Consider the following 27881-nt stretch of genomic DNA (forward strand, 5'->3'; position numbering starts at 1 on the left):
CAAATCGGTCATGCCATATAAGAGTCAGATGAAAAACACATGTATAGAATTTTATATATTACGATAAGCTTAACCGCACCATTGTAACAACTACTTTCAATTTCAAATATCTGAACATTTGATGTTTAAATGTTTTCTAATATATGGTAGGTTACATACTTATAATAACCAAAAGTAGCAGTCCCGCGCAGTTTCGGGTCACATTTTTAATCCGACACTAAAAGATTACCCTGAATATACAAATTCAAAATTATAAAAAATATATATATACTCTGTGACCTGTTTTGAACCTCGCTAAATACGCATGGGAAATTAATAAAACAACAATATTAAATATGATGTATGAATTTATTAGTAATGTGAACAAAGGCACTATCCTAGCTAAGAAGGCACCTTTCAGCAAATATTGTTTCAATGCGTTGTAAATAATCATTTCAATGTCTTTAACAAATTTACCAAAGCATAAACTATTTACATTTGAATTCATGCAATTTATAGTCAATATATTGTTTTTATAACAACAGCAAACAGTGCTAATAACTATACTCATTTTGAATTATTACTAAGTGAGAAAAATATTAAATTTACTTTGCAAATTTCAATAATGAATATTCAATTATCATAATTTTTTTCGATTAAAATTCGTTGTCGGTGAGTACAAATTGTGCAGCGCTCCTGTATCCCAGGATCCTGTTCTTGATCCCCTTGAGCTTAGATATGTAGTGTTTGTGTATCTTCGTGTTGGTCCTCTTGTAGCGGAGGGCCGTTATCATTTTATCCACAGTGTAATGCAGCCACAGTATATTTGTGTATGGCTCGAAATTCTTCCAATCATTTCTGCAAAGAGAAACATAAAACTTTATAAACATCTATATATTTACAATTATTTACAAGCTCATTTAAAAAAAGATATTTTGTTTTTACATTTGGGATATTCCAAATTACAAAAACTGTAATACAACCTCCAATTAAATAAACTACAAATAATACTTTTTCGTTACAATATTCTAGCGGAATTAAACATAATCATATAATTTGAATGAATTGAAATTGTAATAATCATAGTTTTTTAGTTCTATCACTTTCATAAAGTTCTAAAATAGTTTTTTGTATACATGTTCAACTGACAGACAGTAAAATTATTAAATGCCTCAGAACTGGTATTAAATTATTACATGTAGCGTATCTAGAATGCTCACCCCAACTTTTCCCTCATGAGGCGGTAGACCTCGAACTGGTAGTCGCCGACTGCCTCGAAGAGCGAGTCATCGGCCGCGAGGTCGTTGTAGAGCGCGGCGCAGTCCGCCGCCAGCGGCAGTGAGAGCCGCGACAGCGAGTAGTCGATGATGGTGGCGGCCACCCCGCACCGGGCCACGCGGTGCGCGCGACCACCCAGCACGAACGTCGCCCACTATATACAAAATATCATATTTATTTATTCAATTTTATATAAATGTAAATCATTGGGACAGCCTCGGTGGTCTAGCGGTTTAGCACGGTGTGGCTGGAGCGGGAACAAAACTACTATTTTAATTAAAAATCGAATAATAGTAAAAAATGTGTATATTTCCCAAAAGGGCTCACAGCGAACAACAAGTAACAACAACATATAAAGAAATCAAAAGTGACATAAAAAACAGATATCAAAAATACTAAGTTTATAAAAAAATGTTAGACAAGCTGCCAGCAACACTGCTTTATTGACGATGGTCGCGGGTTCGATTCCTCGCACGGTGCAAACGTTTGTATTCATGAGTACGATACTTTGTGTCGGTCTGGGTGTTTTTTATGTATATTAAGTATGTATTTACAAAAAGAATATCAGTTGTCTAGTACCCATAACACAAGCTCTGCTTATATGTATGTGGGACTAGATGGCGATGTGTAATTTGTCCAAGTTTATTTATTTATAATTGTAAAAATGAATTTTAAATAAAAATCAACGTCTGTTGTTTTGTTCACTTAAAAGACATTGATACTGTTGTGTTATGGCTTTATTCTAAAAATATATAATATAGATATAAGTACATATACCTATTTTACAGGACATAAGCATTAAATAATTAATATACCATACTATTTATATATATATAACAATCCCCCTACATAAGATTAATTATAAGAAACGTAAACAAGTTACTAGCGAGAAGAAGAGATATATAACGAGAGAAAGACAAACGAATGACGACATGTTGTACGAGACACTGTTGGTTAAGAACAATGGAATATAATATGGTACCTTCTGATCAGTAGGAGCTATGAGCACGTTCCCCCAGTGAAGATCACGATGCTCAAATTGGAAACTCTCCTCGCCAACCGCTAAACCGAAAGCCACCTGGAACACGAATTGTTATGTTGTTAGAATAAAATATAAGTGAAACGATGTAAATGATAAAGGGTCTGACAGATACCGATAGTGAAAAATATATTTATCTTACTAATATTATAAACGCGAAATTTTGTCAGTGTGGATTGATGAGTGGATGCTTGTTACTCGCAAAAACTACGGAACAGATTTTGATGAAACTTTACAGTAATACAGCTTTTATATCAGAATAACACAGGCTGTAAATATCATGCGGGTGAAACTTTTTTTTTACGGACTACTCTAATTAATGCTGTTGGCCGCAGCTGGCCTTTACAGCTTCACCGTACGTAAGGGGGCGAGTGCAGATGGTACTCCAAACCCGCGGAAGGACTTATGGAGCGGCTGAAGGCCAACTCCTGCCTGACGGACACGACTTTAGTTTGAGGGCACCACTAGGGGGTTCGAACCTCGGCTCAGGCCGTCGTATTATCGGTCCCCGTTTGAATTGGACGGGGGATCGATCGGAGGGGTTGGGTGAAACTGCGGGCACAGCTATGTATAAATAGTTGTTTTTAAACTTTCGTGTTTAATACACATTACTTATATTGTTAACCAGGTCTTCTTAACACGAATCATTTTATGGTAAATCATTGTATTTACCTCTCTAGAAGTTTGGACTGGGCATGGTCACGAGCTGTACCACAATATTATTCGTCTTAAGACCCAATTAACTATACAAGTAAATATATTAGTATATTACGAATATAGTAGTAGTTGATGTATATGAATATAGCACAGATCCGTCGTGATATGGAATGAGTGAATCGTGATGAGTGAATGGCACTTATTATTTCTGATATCTATATAATATGATATGTTATTAGACGGATTCCTATTTGATGATATCATTTATAGATATGGAATCAGGTAGATGTCTAATCACTTAAAAAGTGTATGAACTTCGTAAATACATTTTTGGTGCAAAAATAGGTTTCATAGAATTCTTTTTTAGTTATATTTGTTTTCAAATTAGATAAATAAAATAACAATAAATTCCAATATTACTATTTGCACTTCCGTAACCCCCACTAACCACTTCCTTGCGTCACACGATGTTTTAAGTTGACTGGAAGAGATCTCATTAAGAGATAAGTTTTCACAAATTTCTTTTCTAAAATGTATTTGAAATCTTGTATTTTAAAGTGCAATAAAGAATATATATAGTTGCAATGAGGTCGTAGGTTTTAGTTTTATAGTAAACATATAAATACGATCACTATTATTTTCAGAAAGTATTTCTAAAAGAAAAATAAATTTTCTAATTTCGTCTTTAAACACAAAACACCGTCACATTGTAGAACTTGCATAAAATTTAATTTATTAGATGAAAATGTTCGAAGAGCAGTGGGAGGGTTGTTAATTAAATTTTCCTTGCCTTGGCAAGGCCTTATACATAAATACTGCACTGCATATTCCTAGTCTTTACATAATATAAAATGAAGGCGCTTCCGCTGTCTGTTCGTTTAGATGTTTTAAACTAAGCAACGGATATTAATGCAGATTTTAGCAGTAGATACGAGTGATTCAATTCTGTGTCCTGTATAATTAGTATTAATTAATATTATAAACGAGAAAGTTTGTGAGTATGTTTAGTTACTCTTTCACGCAAAAACTACAGATTTTGATGAAACTATACAGTAATATAGGTTATACATCAAAATAACACACAGGCTATAATTTAAAAAGATATTATGTAAAATGTGCGAAATATAAAGATAAATGTCAAGTAAAGGTGCAGACGAAGTTACGCGGGTCAGCTCTAGTATTATGTATAATAATCATTTCACATCATCATCTCATGCACGGATGCGATCAAAAAATGTACACAGACAGATAATAGATTCTATAATAGTTTAATACAACAAGAATAACTGTTTAGATAAGACCGCCTTTGTATCAGCAGTATATATATATTTACCATTTTAATTTTTTTTGTTATGTAATTGGTGCAATAAAGAGTATAAATAAATAAACAAAGAATACGTTTTATACGATATGACGCGGGTAACACCGCGGCATACTACTAGTTAGCTAGTTACATATACAATACTAAAGACTTAACGTATATAACAGTACGCCATGTATTCTTAAAACTAAGCATAAAACTCAGTCATTGACCTGACATTAGAGATTTTACATACAAAAAAAATATGCCGAATAACGAAAACATATGTGTAAACAGACGGGTTGTTACACCGTCGTACGAGTGAAAGTACAATGTCATCTGACGAACATACAACCAGGGTTGTCAATCCTTAAACACAGCATCGTACTAAAACAATCAAATATCGTATATAATTATGGATATTACTTCAAACTGATCTTTGAATTTGGACCGATTACTGGTCAAAATTTCGTACAAACTTGCAGCAGGATAGGATTGTCCTAGTACAGAATGCTAAAGATATACGTACGGGATGAGAGAGCCAATTTGAACCAATATACGTGATTTTATAGTATAAAATTGAATATTCTATAAAATTACATATATTACTTCAAATTGGCTCTCTCATTTCAATATCCTTAAACTTTGAACGATTATAGATCAAAATATTGTACAAACTTGTACGAGAATAAAAAACTCACGTAGAATATATTGTATTCTGATCGATTACTGATCAAGATCTCGTACAAACTTGTACCAGGATAAATGATCTAGTATAGAAGGCAAAAAATAATCGTGAAATATCATAATAAATAGGATGGATAGTATATTTTTACACAAAAATCGATTAATAAATAATTTATTATTTTGGTTAGTATAATAGTTATTTTAAATTAAATTATAACCAATTTAGTCTTGTCTTTTAACACTTGTATGAATTGAAATATTCTAAAAAAATTGGATATTTAAAAATATTATTATATAATCCATTTTTTAAATAATTATATACCAATGCTTTCTTTTCTCATAATCTATTATTTTTTCACATCCCTATCTATTACTCTCTACTAGAGATAAGCGATTGTTCCAAAACATTATATTCCAATTTGTATTAATGACTTGGAAGAAAATTTCCATTATAATGGTGCTGGCCAGTGAAAGTTAATAACGCATATTTTTTTATGCGTAACCCTGCATTTGCAATTCAATTTTTTTTATATATTACGGCAAACAAGCATACGGCCCATCTCTGGTTATCGTAGCTTATAGACGCCTGACACTTTAATCTCAATTAAATCACACAATCGCGTATCTCTAATATGCACACACACACAATTAAAGAAATAAAAAAAAAAAACAAAAACTCTGGAAACATCAAAAGCTGGCATAGTCTCTGCAGAGGATAAGTGAAAATCTAGTCAAGATATGTACAGTCACTTGAACTAGAAATTTACTTATCATCCGAAGAAACTGATCATGGTCATGCTGGTGCTGTAAAGAAAAACAATACACTAAGAGGGTTCCGTACTAACATATTTTGTGTTTTATGTATTAAAAATTCAATCGCATTAATAAGGAAACGAGCTCATTAACTATAGGTCAAATCTAAATTAAATTGATATGAGATTGGATGATAGGCATCAGCTTCCAAATAAAAAAGTAATCATCCAAATAGGTTTACATAAAAAAAAACTGCGTAACACGTAAAAATCACAACAAAAAAACAGATGAAGTGAGAACCACCAAAATTTTTTTAAGTCGTTTGCTACACCTATTTCATCTTTCGGACTGTCTAAAACTTTGATTGCATATTTTATTGACAGATTTATTAAAATATTATCATTACGAAATGTTTAAAAACATTTTGTAACAACAGTACCTACGAATTATGATTTGCGGACAGCTTTGGTTTTCATTTTACGTGCTGCAGAATCGCATAGAATGCATATGGTGAACATATGCGAAAATCTTAGGCTGATAACAGACAGTCGGTTAGTCGTCAGGTTGAGAGCTTCCAGTAGATTATTTAACCGGATGTCCGGATAAACGTATCAATGAAACCTAATAAAACACTCGTCAAGTTTAACTAATCACGGAAGATGTTCTGAAGTTATCAGAATTATTTACTTCTATTAGGCCGGAAACATATTTTAGTAAAGTTTGGTTAGTACGACACCCTCGGAACACAAAAACAAAACAAAGCCATTGTCAATTATTAAAACAAATAAAAAAAACATTAAGGCCGCATTACAGTAATTGTAATAATACTAAATCAATATGCTACATAACATTTTACAAACAAATAACTTAAAACTAAATAACTTAATATAGATCTGTTAGCGATAAAAATTAAATTGCTTGTAAGCTAATATTAGTAATAATCTATCTGTGTGCCAAATTTCATCGATATCCTTTTACAAATACCTATAGAAACATACATATTTTAGGGCAAAATACGTTCAGTAGTTTTTGCGTGAAAGAGTAACAAACATCCATCCATACACAAACTTTCGCGTTTATCTTAGTCAAATTTATGCACACATATAATCTGCTACAACTAATTATAGCGAATACTTAATTAATTACAGTTAAACTATTACATTACAACAAAACTGGTTTAAATATAAAATAACGTCATGAAATACGTCACAATAATTAACATAACTTGAATAATTATTATTAAGCTGATTGTTTTATTGGCGACAATACAAATCCAACAGATTTTACTATTCCTATATACAAGTGGGAGATAGCACGGAAAATCAGTTAGCCTAGGATGGACTGTTTACCAGGAATTGACCACAATGATTTTAGTAGTACATGGGGCCGTTAGCTCCTATTACTAACAATCCATATCCCGCTCCAAATGCGGAGGAAGGAGATTGTCAACCTGACAAACCTGAGAGAAGAGAAGGTCAATCTGACAAGGTACATTGCTAGCAATGTACCTTGTCAGGTTGACCTTCCCACGGTTCCCTCTGGAAACCATCGTGATAAATTCCTGGTGAATTTGTCACGATGGGCTAACTGACCTGACCTCATGCTCATCTTATCATCCTCCACTGGTGCCCCGCCAGCGCAAACCGTTAGCGCAGGCGGGTGCTTCATTCCATTATCATCTATAAAAACAAAATTCCCGCTCCCACCCGGTGGGGAAGGGGATGTTATCAGGTTGATCTCCACGCAGTTCCCCTTGAAAACCAATCTGACAAATTTCTCGTGAATGGTCACAATGGGCTGATCTGACCTTCACCTTATTATGCACCACTAGTGTCCCGCCAGAGTAAACCGTTAGCGCAGGAGGGTGCATCATTACATTATCACCAATAAAAAACTCAAGCTATATTTAGCTTGGGACTAGATGGCGCTATGTTTGTTCAGAGTCACTATAATTATGATTCTATAGTGATATGGGATACCGTGTATATGTATACTCCATAGTGATATGTGATAGATACCATGTATATGTATAAATAACTCGCAAATTTATGAGCACTCGGATGAAAACGGAGAGTATGGCTAGACATCAATAAAAAACCAAGCGTTAATATTTCTTTTATCATTATTATCATAACATGTAACATGTACACTCGTACATCTATTATTACCAATACAAGGTATTCGATCGACATACGTCAATTGATGACTCACTACAATCATAAAAATGATGGCGATGAATAAGCGATCAAATTACTAATTTGCCTGAACACAGCATATTATGAAATCAGTACAGTCGTCGTCATAATTAAGAGACCACTCTGTTCGATAATATGTCCACCATGAATTACTTTATATATGTATGTATACTTTTATAATTATTTTAGTTTTATTTATTTATTTATTTTAGTCTGCGTCGGTGGTTTAGCGGTTTAGAACACCGCTTTACTTCCGATGGTCGCGGGTTTGAATGCTCGCACCGATACAAACGTGTGTTATCTATGTATATTATGTATGGATTTACAAAAAATGTAACTATTTATTTCTTCTATCAGTTGTCTACTACTCATAACACATGTTCTGCTTGGCTAGGGACTAGATGGCGCTGTGTGAAATGTTATAAATGTGAAATGTGATCATTTTTTATAAATACACACATTATATACAACATAACAAATAACACCCGGATCGATACAAACAATCGTACTTATGACTACAAAATGTTGGCACCATGCGAACAGTCGAACTCGCGAACATCGGAAGTAAAGCGGTGTGCCAAACCGCTAGACCACCGAGGCCGTCAAATAGTATTAACATGGTAAATAGCCCGTTTATATAATGTATACATTAATATTAATATGAGACGACAGGAGAATACCAAGACGAGTAGCTTATAGTACTAAAAATCAAGCTCAAACATTGTACTACAAAGCTCGCTACCTTTATTTTAGATTTATTTTTAAATCCAAATGATTTAACTTTAAAACTATGCTATTTTTTATCTAAATTATTAATGCGCCATATAACCTTCCCATTAGTAATATCCTTTACAAAGGTTGTCTGAAAAAGATAGCAATAAGACCCCCACTGGTATCTTATCTTTCAACGTTTATATTTTATTGATGGAATAAAGTAATAAAATAAATAGATAAACTAGATAATATAATAAAAATTAATAGTCTATCTCTTTCACACAATCTATCTGTCGCCTAGCTGTCTGTGTTCAAATATGACGTAAAAAACCTAAGGAATTTAGATGGTATTTTCTCTAATATATTGCATTATGTATAGCCAGATTTTTAATCACAGAGACTAAATTGACGGGTGTAAATATCAAATTTTCACTAATGTTACCAGTTATAGAAGGGTAGTGCTGTACCTCTATACCGATTTATTGAACCGTAATTTTTCCAGAGAACATTCCACAAAACATTTCAATACTTGAATTTATATCCAAATAAGATAGAAAAAAGTAATAAAATAATTACACGCAATCTGAAATCGTAAACTTCCATCGTGGATATCCTGTAGAGTGATCATATGCATTTTATGAGTATAATTATAGAAGTTATAATAAAACGGGTTTTGGACGCGTGTTGACCCGCAATCAAAGTGTAATGCAATCAGATGTTGAAATGTTCAATAAAAAATGCATATTAAATAAACCATATAAATACATTATACATATATCATCATAATATCCATCAATTATCATCAATTATCCATCAAGATGGGCTGGGGGAAAGCAATTGCAAAGTATAAGAAAGGAGTCCGTAATAGTTTTTTTCTACAGTCCAATACAATTTTGTACTGTTCTTAACTAGCAATCAAGATTGCAGAGTAAATAAACAACAATATTAGTTAGTTCTTAATAATAATTTCTAATTCTTCTAAATTCTTCTAAGTTTTAAATAATCATTGTATAGTATAGAATAAAGTCGCTGTCTGTCCGTACTATGTATGCTTAAATCTTTAAAACTACGCAACGGATTTTGAAGCGTTTTTTTTTAATAGATAGTGATTCTAGAGGAAGATTTATATATATAATACATGTACACCGGCGCGGAGCCGGGGCGAGTAGCAAGTAATAGCATAATTTTAGTCTACAAAATGAATTGAAACAGCTATATTCAATTTCATCACAATGTTAATAAATAAATAAAATAAATAAATAATTAATTGCTAGAGTTGGTCAATTTTTTTTAATGGATGATAATGGAATGCTACACCAGACTGAGCTAATGGTATACATGACAGGGCACGAGTGACAAGGTGAGTATAAAAGTCAGGTCAATTAGCCAAGGGGTACCGGTACCGCCTGGAGGTCAACTTTAGATGGTACATTGCTAGCAACATTAACAACCACAATACTGACAATCCGTTCCCCACACTTGTGTTCAGGTTCCATTTTTTTGTAAAGTAATATCTGTCACTTTCTTTGTGACGACATACTTTTGGCCTATGTTTTATTCCTGTATGCGTATTTGTGTGTTTTTTTATATAACGATTACACTTTGTACTACATTACTACATTTTATACATTACCTAGTAGGTTATATTAGGAAGTTTTTAAACTAAACGAACAAATAAAACCCAACGAAATTGTAATAATATAAAATAGAAGCTGCTTATTGAAAATTGACCAAAATAGTTTACCTGCAAGAATAATGCGTGCGCTTGCTCCGCGCTGTTGAACTGGTAGCTTTCCAAATCTTGACCGGCGTTGGCTAGCTCCAGCACTATATACTGCTGGTCTATAGGCAGTATAGCTGGATTGTCGTTCTCAGAGCCTTTACACTCGTCGTACAGTTCCCACAGGTCGAGCAAGCGTGACGGGTAGCTGCCGTTAACACACCTCACGGCTAGTACCTACCGACAAGTAGAAAAAAAATTTATTAATAGGTTCATAACAATAACCGCAGATGGTATCGGCTATCAAAGCTATCGCAAAAAAAAATCCAAATGAAAATATCTTTATTCATGTAGGTTCATTACTGACTCTTTTATGTGTGTCAAATATGTCAAATCTAACGTCAGTTCGGAGTGATTTCATGCCAAGAAATTCACCTCTTATTCTTTTCAAATAAGCTTGTACATGATTTCAAAAATACAGTAAACTCTGAAAATATAATGACCACCAGAATATGTTATTGCATTTTTGTCAAAAGGGATATTAATCAGTAGCTATAACTGGAACAGACTAGTTCACACAAGCAGCCCCGTTCACAAGTATGACGGATGAGCCCGCCATCATTGCCTCTCAGTCATCTTAGAGCACATTGACATTAAAATCATAATAACACAAACGATCTTTGGACATAAATAATGATAGAGTGTGATTATTATAAAATAATACGCATTTTATTTGACACCTAATATAGCTATTAATATTGTATACTACCAATACCTAATCAGATAATAGAATGGAATTTGTATCTAAATATAATGACATATGGTATGTTATCAATATATTAATATTTTACATATTTTGTTGTATTATCTTTAAAAGTATAAAACATGAAAGTGGATGGACGAAAAAGAGGACAACCAAAAAAAAGATAGATGGAATGTGTGAAAGATGATATGAATAAAAGGAGAATAAGCTCTGACTATAGAGATCGGAGTCGTGTCGTATCGACAATTAAAGAGATTGGTGGCAGATCGTGGAAAATGGCAAGAGATCCACCGACAAGAGCGCGGCTCTTAAATTAATTAATTATGAATTATTTAATTCTGAATGAATGAAGATATGATGGTCGTCAGTGATCAGTGGAAGAGGATGACACTGCACCGATCACAAATAATGGGATAAAAAGCAAAACAACGATGATAAAATTTGTTGTATTATTTTTACATAGTATAAAGTCGCTTCCGTTGTCTGTTCACTTAGATCTTTTAGGCTACGCAACTGATTTTAATGCAGTTTTTAGCAATAGATAGAGTGATTCAAGAGGAGGGTTTATATGTATAATACACGGTATAATACAAGGTTTATAAATATATTACTAGCGTGTCAAGCCTGGTCAAATCAAATTTATGAATAAACTGGCGAGCAGCACCGTGTGTATATTTGTATTTGGAGCCACTTTTGATTTAATATAAAAACTTTTCGTCAAAACCTGTCAAATTTGGTTCATATATTGAGATTACAATTATTCTGCAAAATATGTGTTAAATTTCATAAACATATCTCAAACGGTTATTTAGATATTAATGTCCAAAAATCGTCATTTTTTCACTGAGTCAACTATAGATCAAAATGTATATAACCCACTTCCAGATGACCTAGGAAGTATCAAATTTGGTATGCAGATAGGTAATTAGGTGAATATAATTCGCACACAATAAAAATCTGAAACTGGTAAATTGTTATTACGTATTACTACAAGTTTTTCACTTTAATATATTAAAATTCTATGAAAACGTCGATAGCCAGCTACAATTGACAATATATTAAAAAAAATCTCATCTTGTACTCACGGAAATAATATGAAAACGTCGATCATTACCAATTTACGTTGACCCCTTCACATCAGTGTCGATAACTATAAATTGACAAATATTATATATGAGATTAAATATTTTAATTGTTTTGCTATAATTTAGATTCTGTCTAAAATATACTCGTACTTATAACTTAGTTATATAAAATTTAATTTATTATGTTATTAACTGAGATTTGGTATTAATTATTGTTTCAATATTTTAGTCTTGAAAACATCGATAGTGTAAACATTATTTTTATAAATGGTATTAAATAATAGGACAAACTTTATTATGGAAATGTCGTTAAAAGGTAGACGATATCAATGTTTTGTTTCTGGATATCTAACCGTCATAAGCATGCTTTGTAGTTTACGACAATTTATACTTTCTTAAATTATACTTATATATTTGTGATTATATATACATTATTTTAGTATATATACGTATGGTATAGGCATAGTTTAAACCAAAAATGAATAAATTATTTTTTATTTTATTTTATTTTTTATTATTCTTTTAATGCATACATAATATACATAATCATAAAACATCCAGACACAAAAATGAGAACTTGTTTGGTAACAAATTGTTTTCTTGAGAATTCAATAGATAACAGTCAATTTGTTACATAATCGTCTTTACGAACTATAGCGTGTCAATACCAAGTTTTATTATTTTATTATAATAATGTATTGTTGATAGAGAACAATTGTACACATATGCTATTACTATCCACAAATCACAAGGCCTTAGTTTTGGCAAAAAGTGTCTTTCCTCTATATTTAATAAAGGGCAGGTTTCACGTTGGACTCTTGTTATAGATGTATTATTACAATCTAGATCCAAGTCACGAGAGCTCTATTATATGCAAAAACCATCTGTGGAAATATACCGTCATTTAAAACCCAAAAATTCCTGATACTGAATTGGTAATGCACTTGAACATTTAAAAGTTACAAGAAAATAAGAAATTCCAAAATTGAACAAAAAAAGACAATTGTGCAAAATATACGAAAATACAGTAATTTATCAAAAATATTAATTTAGTTATAAATAAAGTATAATTTATGTACTAATAAAAAGTAATGATATCCCATCAAAAATATAAATGTTAAATGTTAGTTTGTTACACAGATTTATATATTATAGATAGACCTTGATATTGCTATTTATCGACAAAAAGATGAGATTAAATATTGAAAGTTCAATGAACTGTATGAAATGTATTTTAACAATATATATCATGTTTTCTTCTTATAATTAGGAAATATACTGTAGGTAAGGACTAGTTTTTTTTCATTATATAAAACAACCAGACCAATATACTTAGTTCACAAGTTCTAAACATGTTACTTGTCGGTTCCTATTTAATATTAATAGTAACTAGCGATCGAAAGTAAAATAATTGTATATGACAATTGACAAAACATTATTATATATTATATAAAGAGAGAAATGATATTTTAATTGTTATAATATACATTTAAGAACAGTTCATTGAACTTGGCAACATTTAGATCATAATTTTGTCGTAGAGTCAACAATCAAAATATATATCATAATATTACTCATTATCATTTCACATTTATGTTTCTTTATGGGACAATAATATATGTTACACGGTATAATACAAGGTTTATAAATATATTACTAGCTAAGTAATAGATCAGTAGCAATCTTTCTGGTCAAATCAAATATTATGAATATCAATAAGCTAGAAAAACCTCTGATACTTATTTATTTCTTTATTTAAACAGTCATCATGCAGTTATATATGCAGTCAGACTGATACAAAATCTATATATGTATGATATCAAATTCTATTTTCAGCGGTTATCACACTTTAGTTCCAATGATCGTGGGTATGATTCGCACACAATACAAACCTTGCATTCGTAAGTATTAATTGCATGTAGTTGTACACGTATTAGTACAAGTATCGTGGGTGTTTCTATAAAATCACAATATCTTTGTTCATGTATATTACAGTCTATTACAGACTCTATTATATGTCAAATCTACCGTCAGTTCGGAGTGCTTTCGAGCTACGAAGAAATTGAACTGTGTATATCATATATTAAAAAAAAAAGTATTTATGTGTATCACTATAGGTATTAAATGACTGATAGACAGAATACTTATTTCTTTATACCTATACTATTTTATATCTATTCAATTATATGACGAAATTTCACAATTTCGAGTATTATTGCTCGATACTCGAAATTGTAAACAATTGACAAACGGTATTATATATTAGATTAAATATATTTTAATTGTTTTGGTATGAAAAGATTGATCCAGCCGTAAAATGACTGACCGCATGGACTTTAACCTTTCATATCGTAATATAAAATAATTTAAATATTGACCTGGTATATAATCTGTTGCTAAGACAACATATTATATATACAATATGTATAAGCATTCTTTCATGTTTTTAATTTTGAAAATATTGTCTATATACTGTAAATTAGATAAATTACTAACACCCGATAACACGTGATATGGTAACAAAAAGACATCCGGACAAACTTTATTATGGAAATGTCGTTAAAAGGTAGACAGACAGATACAAAGTTAATTATAATTAAATAATAATGACCCAGCACAATATACACAGCATCATCCAATCCCAAGCATGCTTTGCTTGGTAGTACCAACCAGTACTGGACAACTAACAAATATACTATTCTTTTAATGCATACATAATATACATAATCATAAAACATCCAGACCAAGACAAAAGACCATACTCATGAATACTAATGTTTGTATCGAACCCGCGACCATCTGAGATAAGGCTATGCTAAACTGCTAGACCACCGAAGCCAATTCTCGTATAGATAGAATTATTGTTATTCCTACATGTGAAATTCTCCAACATACCAGTTTAACGCTGAGTTTACAAGCTTGGCATTTGCTGGAGCCGAAACATTCTTTATTATTTTTTTATATTGAAGGTTTTGGGCTAATGTCAGGTGTTAGCATTGTCATCTGTAGCATTGCGACCTATATACATCTATTGTGCTCATAGACCAAATAAACACAAATATCATAGGTCAAAAATTACTTAGCACTTACTAACTACATTCCATAAGTGTAAGTAACTCTGCCTATCGCGTTTTCACGCCAACACTACTGATTCGATATAAATGAAATTTTGTACACAATCTAGATCCTGAGAAAGGAGATGGGCTACTTTTTAATGCAAAAAAGGGTTGTAAAGGTGGGATGAAAGTTTCTATGGAAATATCGTCATTTTTAAAACTAGAATGATTTTAATTTTAGATACTTATAAATACATAGGCTAAAAGTTACTTAGAACCTAGTAACTACATTCCGTAAGTTCATGCAACGAAATTCCATTGATTTGTGCACAAGACCGGATTGGTGGCAAACGCATATAAACTTGCGCAAGACGACCCAAATGTGTCACATATTTGTGCTTGTATAGGTTATTGATTAATGTGTAAATATAGAGCATTACAATTGCAAGTAATGCTATGATTAAATTACAATGCTTACTAATATTATAAATGCTAAAGTAATTGTCCACGCTGCTTTCACGCCAAAACTACTGAACCAATTTAAATGTTAGTTTGTTACACAGATAGATATATTATAGATATTGAGAAAGGATATAGGCTATTTATCATGCGAACAAAAATGGTTATAAGCTATTGAAAGAGGAGATGTAAGTTTGTATTGAAATTCGTCATTCTTGAAGCTAGAACGATGTAATGCATGTTTTATTTGCTTCATAATTAAAAATGCTATACAAGGTCACGAGGACGAAGTCGCGGGCACAACTAGTTTTTTTTTATATTATATAAAACAACCAGACCAATATTTTTTTTAGTTTAGTAGGTGCTAATAATCAATTTTGCTTATTCTATTTAATGATATGATAGAGTGATTCAAGGAGAGTTTATATGTAAAATACTTGGTGTTATAGTATAGAGCAAGCCATTTAAAAAGAGAAAGACATTTAAAATGAACATACAACTAAATATATTTATTCAATAAGAACAATTTCTCAGTTGGACTCAATTATTTGCTTTTTCTTTTAAACAAATCTGAACACGATCATAATGTTGTGACACTAGAGACAACGCTAATCTCGGGCACGTGTCAATATGTGCATAATTATATCTCATTATATTTACATTCAAGTATAATATATGAAGACAAACTATTATCTTTATGGTACAAGACAAGTAATATATGTATTGAAACAACAAGAACATGCGGTATCTAGTGAGATTTCATACTTTTGTCATGACACCAATTTAAATACTAACGTGCATATAAAATTGAACGAAACTTAATGATTTTTTTAATACCTCAGGACAATTCACACAGGCCATCTAGTCCTAAATTAAGCTACCTAAAGCTTGTTTTATGGGTACTAGACAATTGATATGAATACATATATTTTTTTTTGTAAATACATACATATTATATATAGAAAACACTCAGACTGATACAAAAAAATATAGTCATGAATACAAATGTTCGTTCCGTGCGAGGAATCGAACTGGCGATCATCGGAAGTAAGGCGGTGTTCTAAACCGCTAGACCACCGAGGCCGTCAAAATTATCATGTATTACATAAAATTATTACTGAACCACTACTGAATATCAAAGGACAGTCATTTATAAAAAAAATAAAGCTTTATCTATTCTTTTTTGTCAGTAGTGTAGTGTGTATGTTATGGGTACTAGATAATTGATATAAATACTTTAAATACTTGTAACCAGACCTTTACAATCATACTCTTGAATACTAAATGTTAGCACCGTACAAGAAATCGAACGCGCGGCCATCGGAGGTAAGAGGTGTGCTAAATCTTTAGACCACCTAGGTCGTCACTTTTAATAAGAATGATATCCAGAGTATATTATGTAAATTAGGCCAGTGTATACACAAAGAACATTTAATCGTATGTACATAGCCATAGGACTTAACTTTGTGTTCATTAATCTGTCACAAAGCAGTGATGTAACTAACAATATTAACAAAATACTTGACCTAAATAAAACTATTCAATGGACATTGTTTTCTTTTAATAATATCTAGATAATATATCGTTTTAATTAGCAAACGAGCAATGCAGCTGTGTAAAGATAAGTGTCTGTCTGTTATCACTGTGCCAGTTGCATTATCAAATAGTATATAGTAAGAGTAACAAAGAGGTCCCTTAATCAATAGAAATGATTCATAAAGCTTCTGTCCTTAAGGCCAGACAATAATACTACCGAGATACAGTTGTTTTGCCAGGAAATGTCCTAGTTTTTGTAGTGTCCTGGGAACTCTAGAATAGTTTTTAAGCAACGTAGAAATGATTCATTAAGTTAACGATAGGCTCATGTCTTTAAAGTCAGTACTACCGAGGTTAGAGTGGCCAAACGTCCAGTTTTCCCAGGACATGTAGATTTTGACGGGACGTTCTGAATAGTCTTTTACTATTGCAACTCTATCACTGTGTTCTCTAATTTTCAGTCTATCCAAGACATACAAAAAATATATCTTTCCTCTTTATAAAGTTATAGTATAGATTTTAAAATACCAAATTTTCAACTAATATTTTGTTACAATTGAAGCTAATTTAAAGATTCTAAATTAATATTAGCATTTACAGAATTAGGCATTAACTGAAACTAACAACAAAAACGTTTCTGTTCGACCGACCGAGTCAAGAATAGAGAATGTGGTAACAAAAACAGCAGGTAGAAAGACCAATTATAGCAGTGTGAAAAAAAAACAAAAGCGGATAGAAGACCTGACCTTAAAGCAGGTAGGGAAAGGTACAGAATCACCACGTGGACTACATAATAGAAATTGAAAACGTAGCAACATTCTTTTAACGAACAGAATAGTTAAGTTTGTGGTATTTTTAATGTAGTAGGTACAAATACTTATGAACGCTAGCTTATTATTATATACTAGATGTGCCCGCAGATTCAGCGGCATGAAATTTATATGTGTTATTCTGATATACAAGCTACATTACTGTAAACTTTTATCAAAAACTGTTGAGTAGTTTTTGCGTGAAAGAGTAATAAACACAGATGCATCCATTTAAACTCACTAATAAACAAAACGAGGTAACATATATAATATAAAATGAATAAAAATATCAATAATATAAAATGAATGAATATAAATAATATAATATAAAATGAAAGGACACACTTTCCTTCCTACCGTTTCATATTATAAGTAAAGGCGTAAAGTTCGTGAGAGTGGAAGTTCGGCATAATATCGGGAACTACTGATTCGATTTTTTTAATTCTTTCAGTGTTTGATAGTCTATTTATCGTGGAAGTATAAAGACTATATAAGATCACGCCACGACAAATAGGGACGGAACTGATTAAAAATGTTGCAAAAACGAGAGAAATGTGAGACAGACGAAGATGCGCGGGAACAAGTTTCATATAATTTCCGCCAAATTTCATGAGACTTATGGTAGTAATCTAAATATATATATGTAATTATATAACTCAAACTTGACCGACGTAGTGATCTATCAACGCACAGCCCAAACCACTGGACGGATCGGGCTGAAATTTGGCATGCAGGTAGATGTTATGACGTAGGCATCCCCTAAGAAATGATTTTGATAAATTCCACCCCTAAGGGGATAAATAACGCGAGCGAAGCCGCGGGCAAAAGCTAGTGTAAGATAACTATAAAGAATAATGTAATAATTAAGTACAGATACGGTAGTAAGGTAAGAAGCAAAAAGGAAACTTACTTTCACTTTTGTATTAGTTAAGATGTAAACAGAAATAAAAAAAAATCATTTTATGTAGTTAGGTAACAGAATCATGACTAAGCTGATAGTCCACCTAATGGAAAGTGGCAACTGTCATTCATGTTATCATAGTTTGATTCGATGAAAATTGTAAACCGTAAGAGATTGCTATAAGTGATGAGGCCACCTTTTGTTAGTATATTTTCTTATTAATAGTTTATTTATTGTGAATATTTTTATGTACAATAAACAGTATTATATTATACTTATTGTTTGATGGTGTCTTTCAGCCTTAAATATAAAATTAAATAGAAATTTAATCATCTAAAACTTACCTCATTGAAAATATCAGTAGCGTTCTCTACTGTATGTAGATCCAATGCTTCAATATCTTTCCCTTCATCAAAATGTCGTTCAATAGCGGCTATGGGAGCGCGTAGTGCGCTCAATTCCCTAAAACATAACAATTACATTTAAAATGACGTAATTTCATACGAATATTAAACAATATAAATATTCATAAAATAATACAATGCTGAATCATTGTACGCAGTCTTCTCAACGTTTATTGCGGGTAATTTTATAGCAGATAACAATTCAGAATCCCAGCAGAATCATAAATTACAACGATTCGAGTGTTTATGTTTTTGATGATGCTTATTAATAACTTGATTACATAATGTTGCTAAGGACTCGCGTTTGAAACGTTGAGAATTATAGTTTTGGGATTATTGGCTCTCACATCACAAGGTGCAAAATGTAGGTTTTATGGTTGCGAAATATAAAGCTTTCTTATAAAGAGGGGATCAGTAACCTCAAAGCACTATCAGGTATACCTCTGCAGTTGCACTTTAGAAACATCATTGTTTAATCAAATCAAAAAACAATATCCCTTTCTTGATGTACAATAGGTCTATTCTTATGATATGCTAAATCTACCGTCAGTTCGAAGTCGAAAGCTAAGTAGAACTGATACGATATTTAGCTCGTAATTTTTTTCAAATGAGCCCTGACATTTTTACAAAAATACAGATTCATTTTTAAATTCAATTAGGGTAATAGTGTCCATCACCTAATTACAATTATGTCAAAAGTAAAGTGTAATCAGTAGCCAAAGCAGAACAGACCAGTCACAAGCAACATCCATTCACAAGTACAACAGATGATCTAGCCATCATTGCACTCAATTAATTAACTTAATTCTGAAGTCTTGTTTATCCATCTTCTACTGTGGTAGCCTTTCAGTGTATACCATACTATAATAAATTTTCAGACTTTCAGTTCATCCTGCCATCCAGTATGGTAGCCACTCAGTATATACCATTCTATATGTATGTACCAATATATATTTAAAAAAATTACTTACATAGCAATCACAATCTCAGATATGATCTCGTGGAAATCCTTCTGATGTTCTCCATTGACCTTCGTGGTGCCTGCGATGGGGACAATCTTCATCACACGCGCCCGGCCATCTCCAGCTCGCCAAAGAAATACCTCCCCGTAAACACCCTCGCCGATCTTGCGGCAATTCTTTAGCACCCTATCAAATATTTATTAATATTATTATCAACTATTATGACCGGCACAACTTCATCTTAATTTTTCTGTAGAAGAGTAACATATATTGATCAATATTTTTATCTAAATACAACTTAAAATTTTCTTCCAAAGCGGCTAAACAATGTGTATTTGCATGTGTGGAATATACAGACTAATATCTCGTCAGAGACCTTAGTAAGCTTAGGCTGGAATTTTAGTTTAATTCTAAGTATTAATATTTTAAATTTATTATTTAGTTGTGAAGATATATGTATACACTCTGAATTTCACTTTTAACTTAAAATAGTACATAAATATTAAAAATAATGTAAGCAAAAATGTGCTTATCTCTGAAATATTTTGCTATAATTTTTACTTCTTAGAAGAGAATAGTATACTTTCAATATGAATATTGAAAGTGTGTATTGTAGTGAAAGAAATGTATTGAAAGTAATATCTGTAATGCTGCCCCACATACATATTGTTAATAAAGGTTAAGTAATAATAACATTGGCAGAGGTCATGGCAAGATAGGTAATGTAGATAACAATAAAGATATAAATGAGGGTAGGACATGTTTTTTTGATAATTTCCACAAAGAATACAACCTTATTGATTTTTTATTAAAATAGTTACATTTCATGAATATTATAGGTACATTTAGGTATGATATATCCTTCACTACCAAAACTTATGGAAATATCAGAAAAAATCATTTGTTGGGATAAATTTCTTAACAAGTTTTTATTAAATGTGGTTTTCTGTATGTAATTTGGCAGAATATAAAAGATAGCACTCAACTTTGTACAAAGCCTACCTCAATGACCAATATTTCATGTTTTCTTTATCTTCGAACTATATATTCCCTTGTTGCACAAGCCAGTTCTTCCAATACCCTCAGTTGAGGGAAAGGAATTTTTAGTAATGTGGACTAATGACCTATTGCTAGCAATGTACCATGTTGACCGGTTGACCTCCACACTTATTCTCCTTGGAAACCATTGTGATAAGTTCCTGGTGAATTTGTCACAATGGGCTAACTTGACTCATGCTCATTCTATCATCTTCCACTGGTGGCCCCGCCAGCGCGAACAGTTAACGCAGGCGATTGCACCATTCCATTATCATCCATAAATAAACATACTTGGATGAATAAAAGTGGTGACAAATATTATTTACTTGTATATTCTGTCACAAAGCAGTGATGTAACTAACAATATTAACAACAATACTTGACCTAAATAGGTGTATGGACATTGTTTTCTTTTTAATTTTCAACCATAACCAAAAATAAGACGATAAACTGTACTCACGGATCTGGATAGCATTCATCAAACAGTATAGCTTCTGTTTGATTGCAGCGTCGCAACACGTAGTCTCTGGGAGTAGTTACGCGGCTTGCAGTCTCATGGAAATGCTCTAATATAGTGACCTCGGGTTCCGACTCGGCGATCGATAGTTTTGATAACTCAATAACCGTATCATCACAGACCTCGGTCAGAAATCCTGCAAATAATCCGTTCATCAGATGTCTAGGCGTGACACATACGAGGAAGTGAATGACGAACTTTCGCTGCGCGTAATCGCGTTACGTAGTGGGAAATCACACGAGCCAATGCGAAATGACGACCAAATAAAACTATTCAATAACATACAAACCTGTGTATTGCAGGGAAAGATGCATGCACTTGGCTTTAGACACTGTTTGTTGAACAAAGGCGTAGAACCAAGCTATTATCCCGTTAGGGATAACAAATGGCAGTCAACACGATGTGCTTAATATAACACTAGTTTTACACTATTTTATAGTATAAATTACTATTATTTTATAATAATAATAATTAAAAAACACTTATTATATTTTAACACGTGATTGTTAAATAAAAATAAAATAAAAATTATGGACAAAGACACCACAAGCGTCTTCTTCCGCGAAATCGACGTAATGTCCAGTGTTGCCAGAATGCAGCTTCGATTCAGAATTGCCAACCTCAAAATCGGAACAGCAAATTGATAAAAAATTAACACTTTATGGTGAATAACATCAAAAATAAAACTTTAACATTTTTCGATTTTTAGGTTGTAGTGAAAAAACTAATCATAAATTTCTGTAAACATAAATCTTGCATGAATTACACAAGATTTCAATTTATGGTCAAAATTTGGTCTTCACAGCTCGGTAACAATTAGAAATAACACTGCACAGATAATAAATATTAAGGTATGTACGTCAATTTATACTAATAACAGTAAACTACAATTATTTTAGGGTTATACACAATAATTCACGATATGAACCCGCGCCTCGACTACGCTTGAACGCAGTATTTTCTTGTTTTTGAAATGATATATTTAATGACACAAAATTCCTAATTAACAAATTATATGCTCCTATAAGGTATAGCTTCTAGAATTTAATAATATATTTTGGTATATTATCTTTGACTATATTCTTTTTATGATTTTGTATCGATAATTTTTTTTTAATATTGTCGTTCAGCCGAACACATAGTATCTTAATGTTGCCAGTTATACCAATAAAAATGTTATATTCGAATTGATTACTTGCAAATGCCTTCAGTAAAAATGTTAATATTGTTGATTATTACGACGTTACGAATATAGACTTAATATTTGTACTTAAAATAATAAAATATATAGTACTTATTCACATACCTGTTAAGTCATTGATATCACTTGAACACAGACTAATTCGGGAACTATTGGCTTCCTAAAACAATGATTAATTATTGTACTTTCTTAAAACAATGTCTATAGCTGAACATTGTATTGTATGTTTGTTAAACAACAAATGTTGAATTAATATTACAAATATGAATGAAAATGTATGTTTGTTACCTCTTATATATGTTTTATACATTATCTTATAAGTGACTCTTATTTTTCATAATATATATTAACTCCAGTAAACACATACAAGCTATGAGGCATACAAAGGTGATGAGAGAGATGATTAATAGGATGATGGTAATATCTCGTTATTTTCTACACATATTTGTAATGTACCAGAAAAACAGCCCTTTTTACAGTGTCTCATATAAATCACAACCATAAGGTATTGTACTTTAAATATTAAATATAAAGAATAGTATCCTCTAATAATATTTTTAGAATAAAATTAAACCTACTTTACATTTTTCAATAACACAATTGTTTTGTTATATGCCATAATCCTTTATTAAGTAGTTAATTCTTAGTTAAGTATAAAAATAACAACCTAATTGTTCATACCTTTAAAATCCTAATAGTGCTTCTGTTTGGTTTTGATACAAATGTACTTCTCCGACTAATAATGGAATCACTGTGTAGTGAAGCTGTAATATTAAAACAGAATTTTAAATTTAATGCAATATAAAAAAAAATATATGAAATGTTAAATTCAAATTTTCACACCTGACATTACACTGAGACTTTAGATGGAAGTGACAGGTGTCTCTAAAAAGTTGTGTATAAAAACATTTCAGATAATAATAGAAACTCTTTGACAGAATATCTGTAGGTGTATACAAATTAATACAATATATTTATAAAATCAAATTTGAAGAGTTAATAAATGATAATAATGTTTTTATAGACAAATTCTAACTTATAATTTATAGCACTGTCAATATTATCTGATTGCACAAAGATGTGTAGTATTGTGTAGTGGTTTCTATGTTGATGATAACATGGCTAATCCTTGTTAAAGTTTGTATACTTAGAACAACATTTGAAAGAGCAACATGCAAGTTTATTGCTTGTTCTTCTTGTATTGAGTCTGCATTCCAAATGAGTGGTAAAATCAATAAATATAACTATTCAAAAGTTCTTATATTAAATTTATTTCAATAAAGATCATTCCTATTTCTATTTCACTATAGATTTTCGTGAAATATTGTAGTAACATATGAGTTCAATTTAGTAGACTAATCATTAAATTTTCTTAACTTTTGGTTTGTGGAAACAAAATATGTTTGCTAGTTTGCATTTCTCTTCACTTAGTATTAATATCAACTAAATGTGAGACTTCACTATTCTCACAAATATAATAAATGCCAACATGACATATGTAATCAAATTCCTTACAAAAACAAAGAAAATAATTTACCTGTAAAGTCTTGCATTTCCATGGTACTGATGACACTTTGTCTATACTTCCGTCCTTTGGTATGAAGAGGCTCATCATCTAACAGAGAATGATCAGATCCAGCCATTGTCATTCTTCTATAAATACTTAAAGACCTCTCCCATTTCTTTCCAGGTTGTAAGACTATAGATGGTTTGTTTTGTAAATTAAATAATTTAGCTTCTTGTGAGCAATTCAAAATACTATCTCTTATTTTTGCACTTTGTCTAGTTGTAACTGATGATATTGTTGGTTCATCATTCATGTGTTGATCAGATATATTTACAATAAGTTCATTATTATATAGAACTACAGCCTCATTTTCAGCTACTGTTAAATCATGTGCAATGCAGTCTAACTTTTCTTGGCCTGTAGCTATATTACTCAGGACAGTTTTATCACAATCAGTACCACTTGGACTGCCATATGAGTCATTCAATGAAAATATCATAGAATCATTTGTGATTTCATTGCGTCGTCTAGTTGTGACAAAGCTTATACATCGGTCCTCTTCTGTATTACTATTTGAATCTGTGTTATTGTCATCAGATAATTCTTCTATAACATTTGCAGTAATAATTTGACTAAAATTATTCTTATCACTATTTTGTGATATACTAGTATCAGCAGTTGAGGAATTATTATCTTCAAAACTAGCATATTCCTGATTGTTACTTTGACTGCTATCATCACTTTTCTCTAAACTTAGTTTATTAATTTCATAATTTGGCATTAATTCAAAATATTTTCGAAATACAGAATCATTCATTCTCTCTATAACAATCATTGGTTCTTGGATTACAGATCCATTACAATCTTCATCCTGAGATGCACCACTATCACATGTATCATACATAGATTCATTTTCTTGTGAACTTATTGTGGATTCTTCACTAGATATATTAGAAAGTTCTTTATCTCCAGGTAGATAATCGTTATTCGTTTCAGATATAAAATTATCAATAGTTTCAGATAAAATATTAATATTACTCTCAGCTTCATTAGGCATAACACTAGCATCCAAATTGTCAATACAAGAATTATTACTATAGCTCCCATTACTTTTGTCTATATGTCTATTATTAGAAAAGCCTAAAAATGGTTCTAGCTCAGTTATTTGAAAAGAGCTCAATTCAATGCTAGATGTATTTTTTTTATTATTATTATCAACTACTTCTTGTAAAGTATTACAAACATTGTGAGGTGTAATTTCATTTACTAATGAACAATTAGGTTCTATATCTTCATCAGGTGGAGCTTCCATTACGAACTGTTTATTTTCTAAACTTTTGTCACTAGCAACATGAGTAATAGGAGAAGATATATTGGTTAATGGAGAAATCTTTTTTATACTATTGACAGTCTTCATAAGAATTGGAGATTCCTCTAGATGAATATGTTGTATACTTGTTCTCAATTTACTCTGATTTTTCTCTTCAGAAAACAAGGTACAATTTTTACTTTTTTCTTTTATAGGTAACCAGTCTAAATTCTCATCAATATTTTTTGTACTAATGGGTGAAAATTTATAGATAGATGCACCTCTATATTTGTCTTTGAAAGGTGTACTACACAATGGAGAATTTTGAAATAAAGGTGACTTAATATTCATTGTTAACCTATTTTTAGTGTACATTAAATATTTTTGAACACCAATAGAATTTGTCCTGCGATAATTAGGACTTTTTAATATAGACATATTTTTTACTATATTATTTATAGATTCATCTAAATGTTTAGGACTAGATTTTCTACAATTTTCAATAAGTAGCTCATGCATTCCTATATCTGTTAAGTCTTGTGCCTTGCAGTCTTTGGTGGTGTTTTCTTTATCTGAATCTGCAAAGAATAAAAAAATTTTTTAAAAATTCTCCAAAGCATTATTACAGACACAATAACCATGATATATTGATGATGAAGAGATAATAGGCATGTAAATACTAGTATGTGAATCTCAGAGATTAGTCTTGTGATTATGAACACAGAATGAGTGTGAAATGGTATAGTACTTTTGCACAAGTGACAATTTATTGTTTTTGAAAGAAAGTTCACAAATAAGCAAGTAAAGATTAAAATACTGAGTAGTTAGAATTACTTTATTATTAAGGCAATAGATTCAAAATGTTGTACTTATGAAGTATTTGAGCTGAGCAAGGAAATCTATGCACGATAATCAATATATTTCAGATATGTTAATATAATAAGATGAAATGGCTAAATTAAAATTATTATATTGTAATATTTATAAATATATATATTGTACATGATTGCATAAATAAATAAAACGAAAATTACCTGTACTATCACCGCTGGAATAATTGTATTTCTTAACTTTTGTAGTTTTCTTTCTACCATATTTTTTTCCTTCACTAAAATAAGATAGAGATTACCAAAAGCAACACAAATTAATCTTTTATATCAGCTATTATAATTATATAATAAGAGATATAAAAGATTAATTTGATTCTATACCGATATTAATATTAAATTTAATACAAATCAATAGTTCTAATAGTTTTAAATTTGTTTCTTTGACTGCTTCAGTATTCTCTGTAAAATGTTATGAACAGAGACTTATGAAGATCAAAACTACAGAGAAACTCTATGAAATTAATTGTTAGTTTGTAATTTATGGTTTCTCTAATTTATTTTCTAGTAATTAATAAATAAGAAACAAATAACAGTCATATAAACTTACTTTCGAAGTTTATCAAACAAATTATCTCTATTGACATGAAGAGAGTCGTTCTTTCTCGAAGGGGTGTTTAACAGTAGATCAAAAGGATCAGGTGCTTTATTTACATATAAAGATTTATCGGGCGTAAGACATGCCGCTTCACTGAGAGTCTCTTGTCGCGATGGTTCTAACTCTTTATGTATTCGTTTTACATATTTTTTCTTGCGGACTCTATTTGCCGCAACTCCGTGATAGTTGGCCGTACTCACCGACGACATTTCTCGCACACTTTGCTTAATATTTTGAATATAAAACGCGTCGAAAGCCGAACTTTTCTCGTCCATTGCAAACATCATATCTCTGTGATCTAATGCACCACCAACTTCCTTTTTTGACTTGTATGTACGCCGCATTATGTTAATTATATTTTTATTCGCAGAATTGAAAATACAATTAAAAATTAATAGATCACTGTCGTAAACAAAACATCACCAACATAAATAAATATTTTAATAGATTGTATTTTTTGTTAGATTGGTTGGTAGACCGAATGAAATGTATGAAGTTTAAAATTAACAGACGTCAACGTCAAAGCT

At 31.2% G+C, this 27881-nt stretch overlaps 1 protein-coding gene across 2 annotated transcripts; it reads right to left on the bottom strand.

Annotated features, from left to right (window-relative positions):
• Positions 1–329: 329 nt before the first annotated feature.
• On the bottom strand, positions 330–27817 carry LOC131847419 (uncharacterized). 2 transcript variants are annotated; one of them, XM_059196999.1, is made up of 12 exons: positions 27307–27817; positions 26904–26977; positions 24591–26447; positions 23735–23817; positions 23159–23213; positions 21796–21988; positions 20307–20483; positions 19276–19393; positions 10347–10559; positions 2240–2335; positions 1200–1411; positions 330–837 (listed from the first exon to the last, which is right to left on the bottom strand). In XM_059196999.1, the coding sequence occupies exons 1-12, from the start codon at positions 27696–27698 to the stop codon at positions 636–638; spliced, it is 3672 nt and encodes a 1223-aa protein (XP_059052982.1). In that variant the 5' UTR covers positions 27699–27817; the 3' UTR covers positions 330–635. The 2 variants fall into 2 exon arrangements, with proteins under 2 accessions (XP_059052982.1, XP_059052983.1); XM_059197000.1 differs by lacking the exon at positions 26904–26977 and having other exon boundaries at positions 27307–27430.
• Between the last annotated feature and the right edge of the window lie 64 nt (positions 27818–27881).

Source organism: Achroia grisella, unplaced genomic scaffold, assembly GCF_030625045.1.
Source record: "Achroia grisella isolate CSIRO2021 unplaced genomic scaffold, CSIRO_AGI_Agris_v1 utg534, whole genome shotgun sequence".
Classification (NCBI taxonomy): Eukaryota; Metazoa; Arthropoda; class Insecta; order Lepidoptera; family Pyralidae; genus Achroia; species Achroia grisella.

Excerpts from the sequence above, each read along its gene's own strand:
- LOC131847419 (XM_059196999.1), bottom strand. The coding sequence starts at position 27,698 with ATGCGGCGTACATACAAGTCAAAAAAGGAAGTTGGTGGTGCATTAGAT. Across the intron at positions 26,448-26,903 it reads TTCCAGCGGTGATAGTACAG|ATTCAGATAAAGAAAACACC; the intron begins GTAATTTTCGTT and ends TATTCTTTGCAG. Across the intron at positions 10,560-19,275 it reads CTACTGATATTTTCAATGAG|GTACTAGCCGTGAGGTGTGT; the intron begins GTAAGTTTTAGA and ends ACTTGTCGGTAG.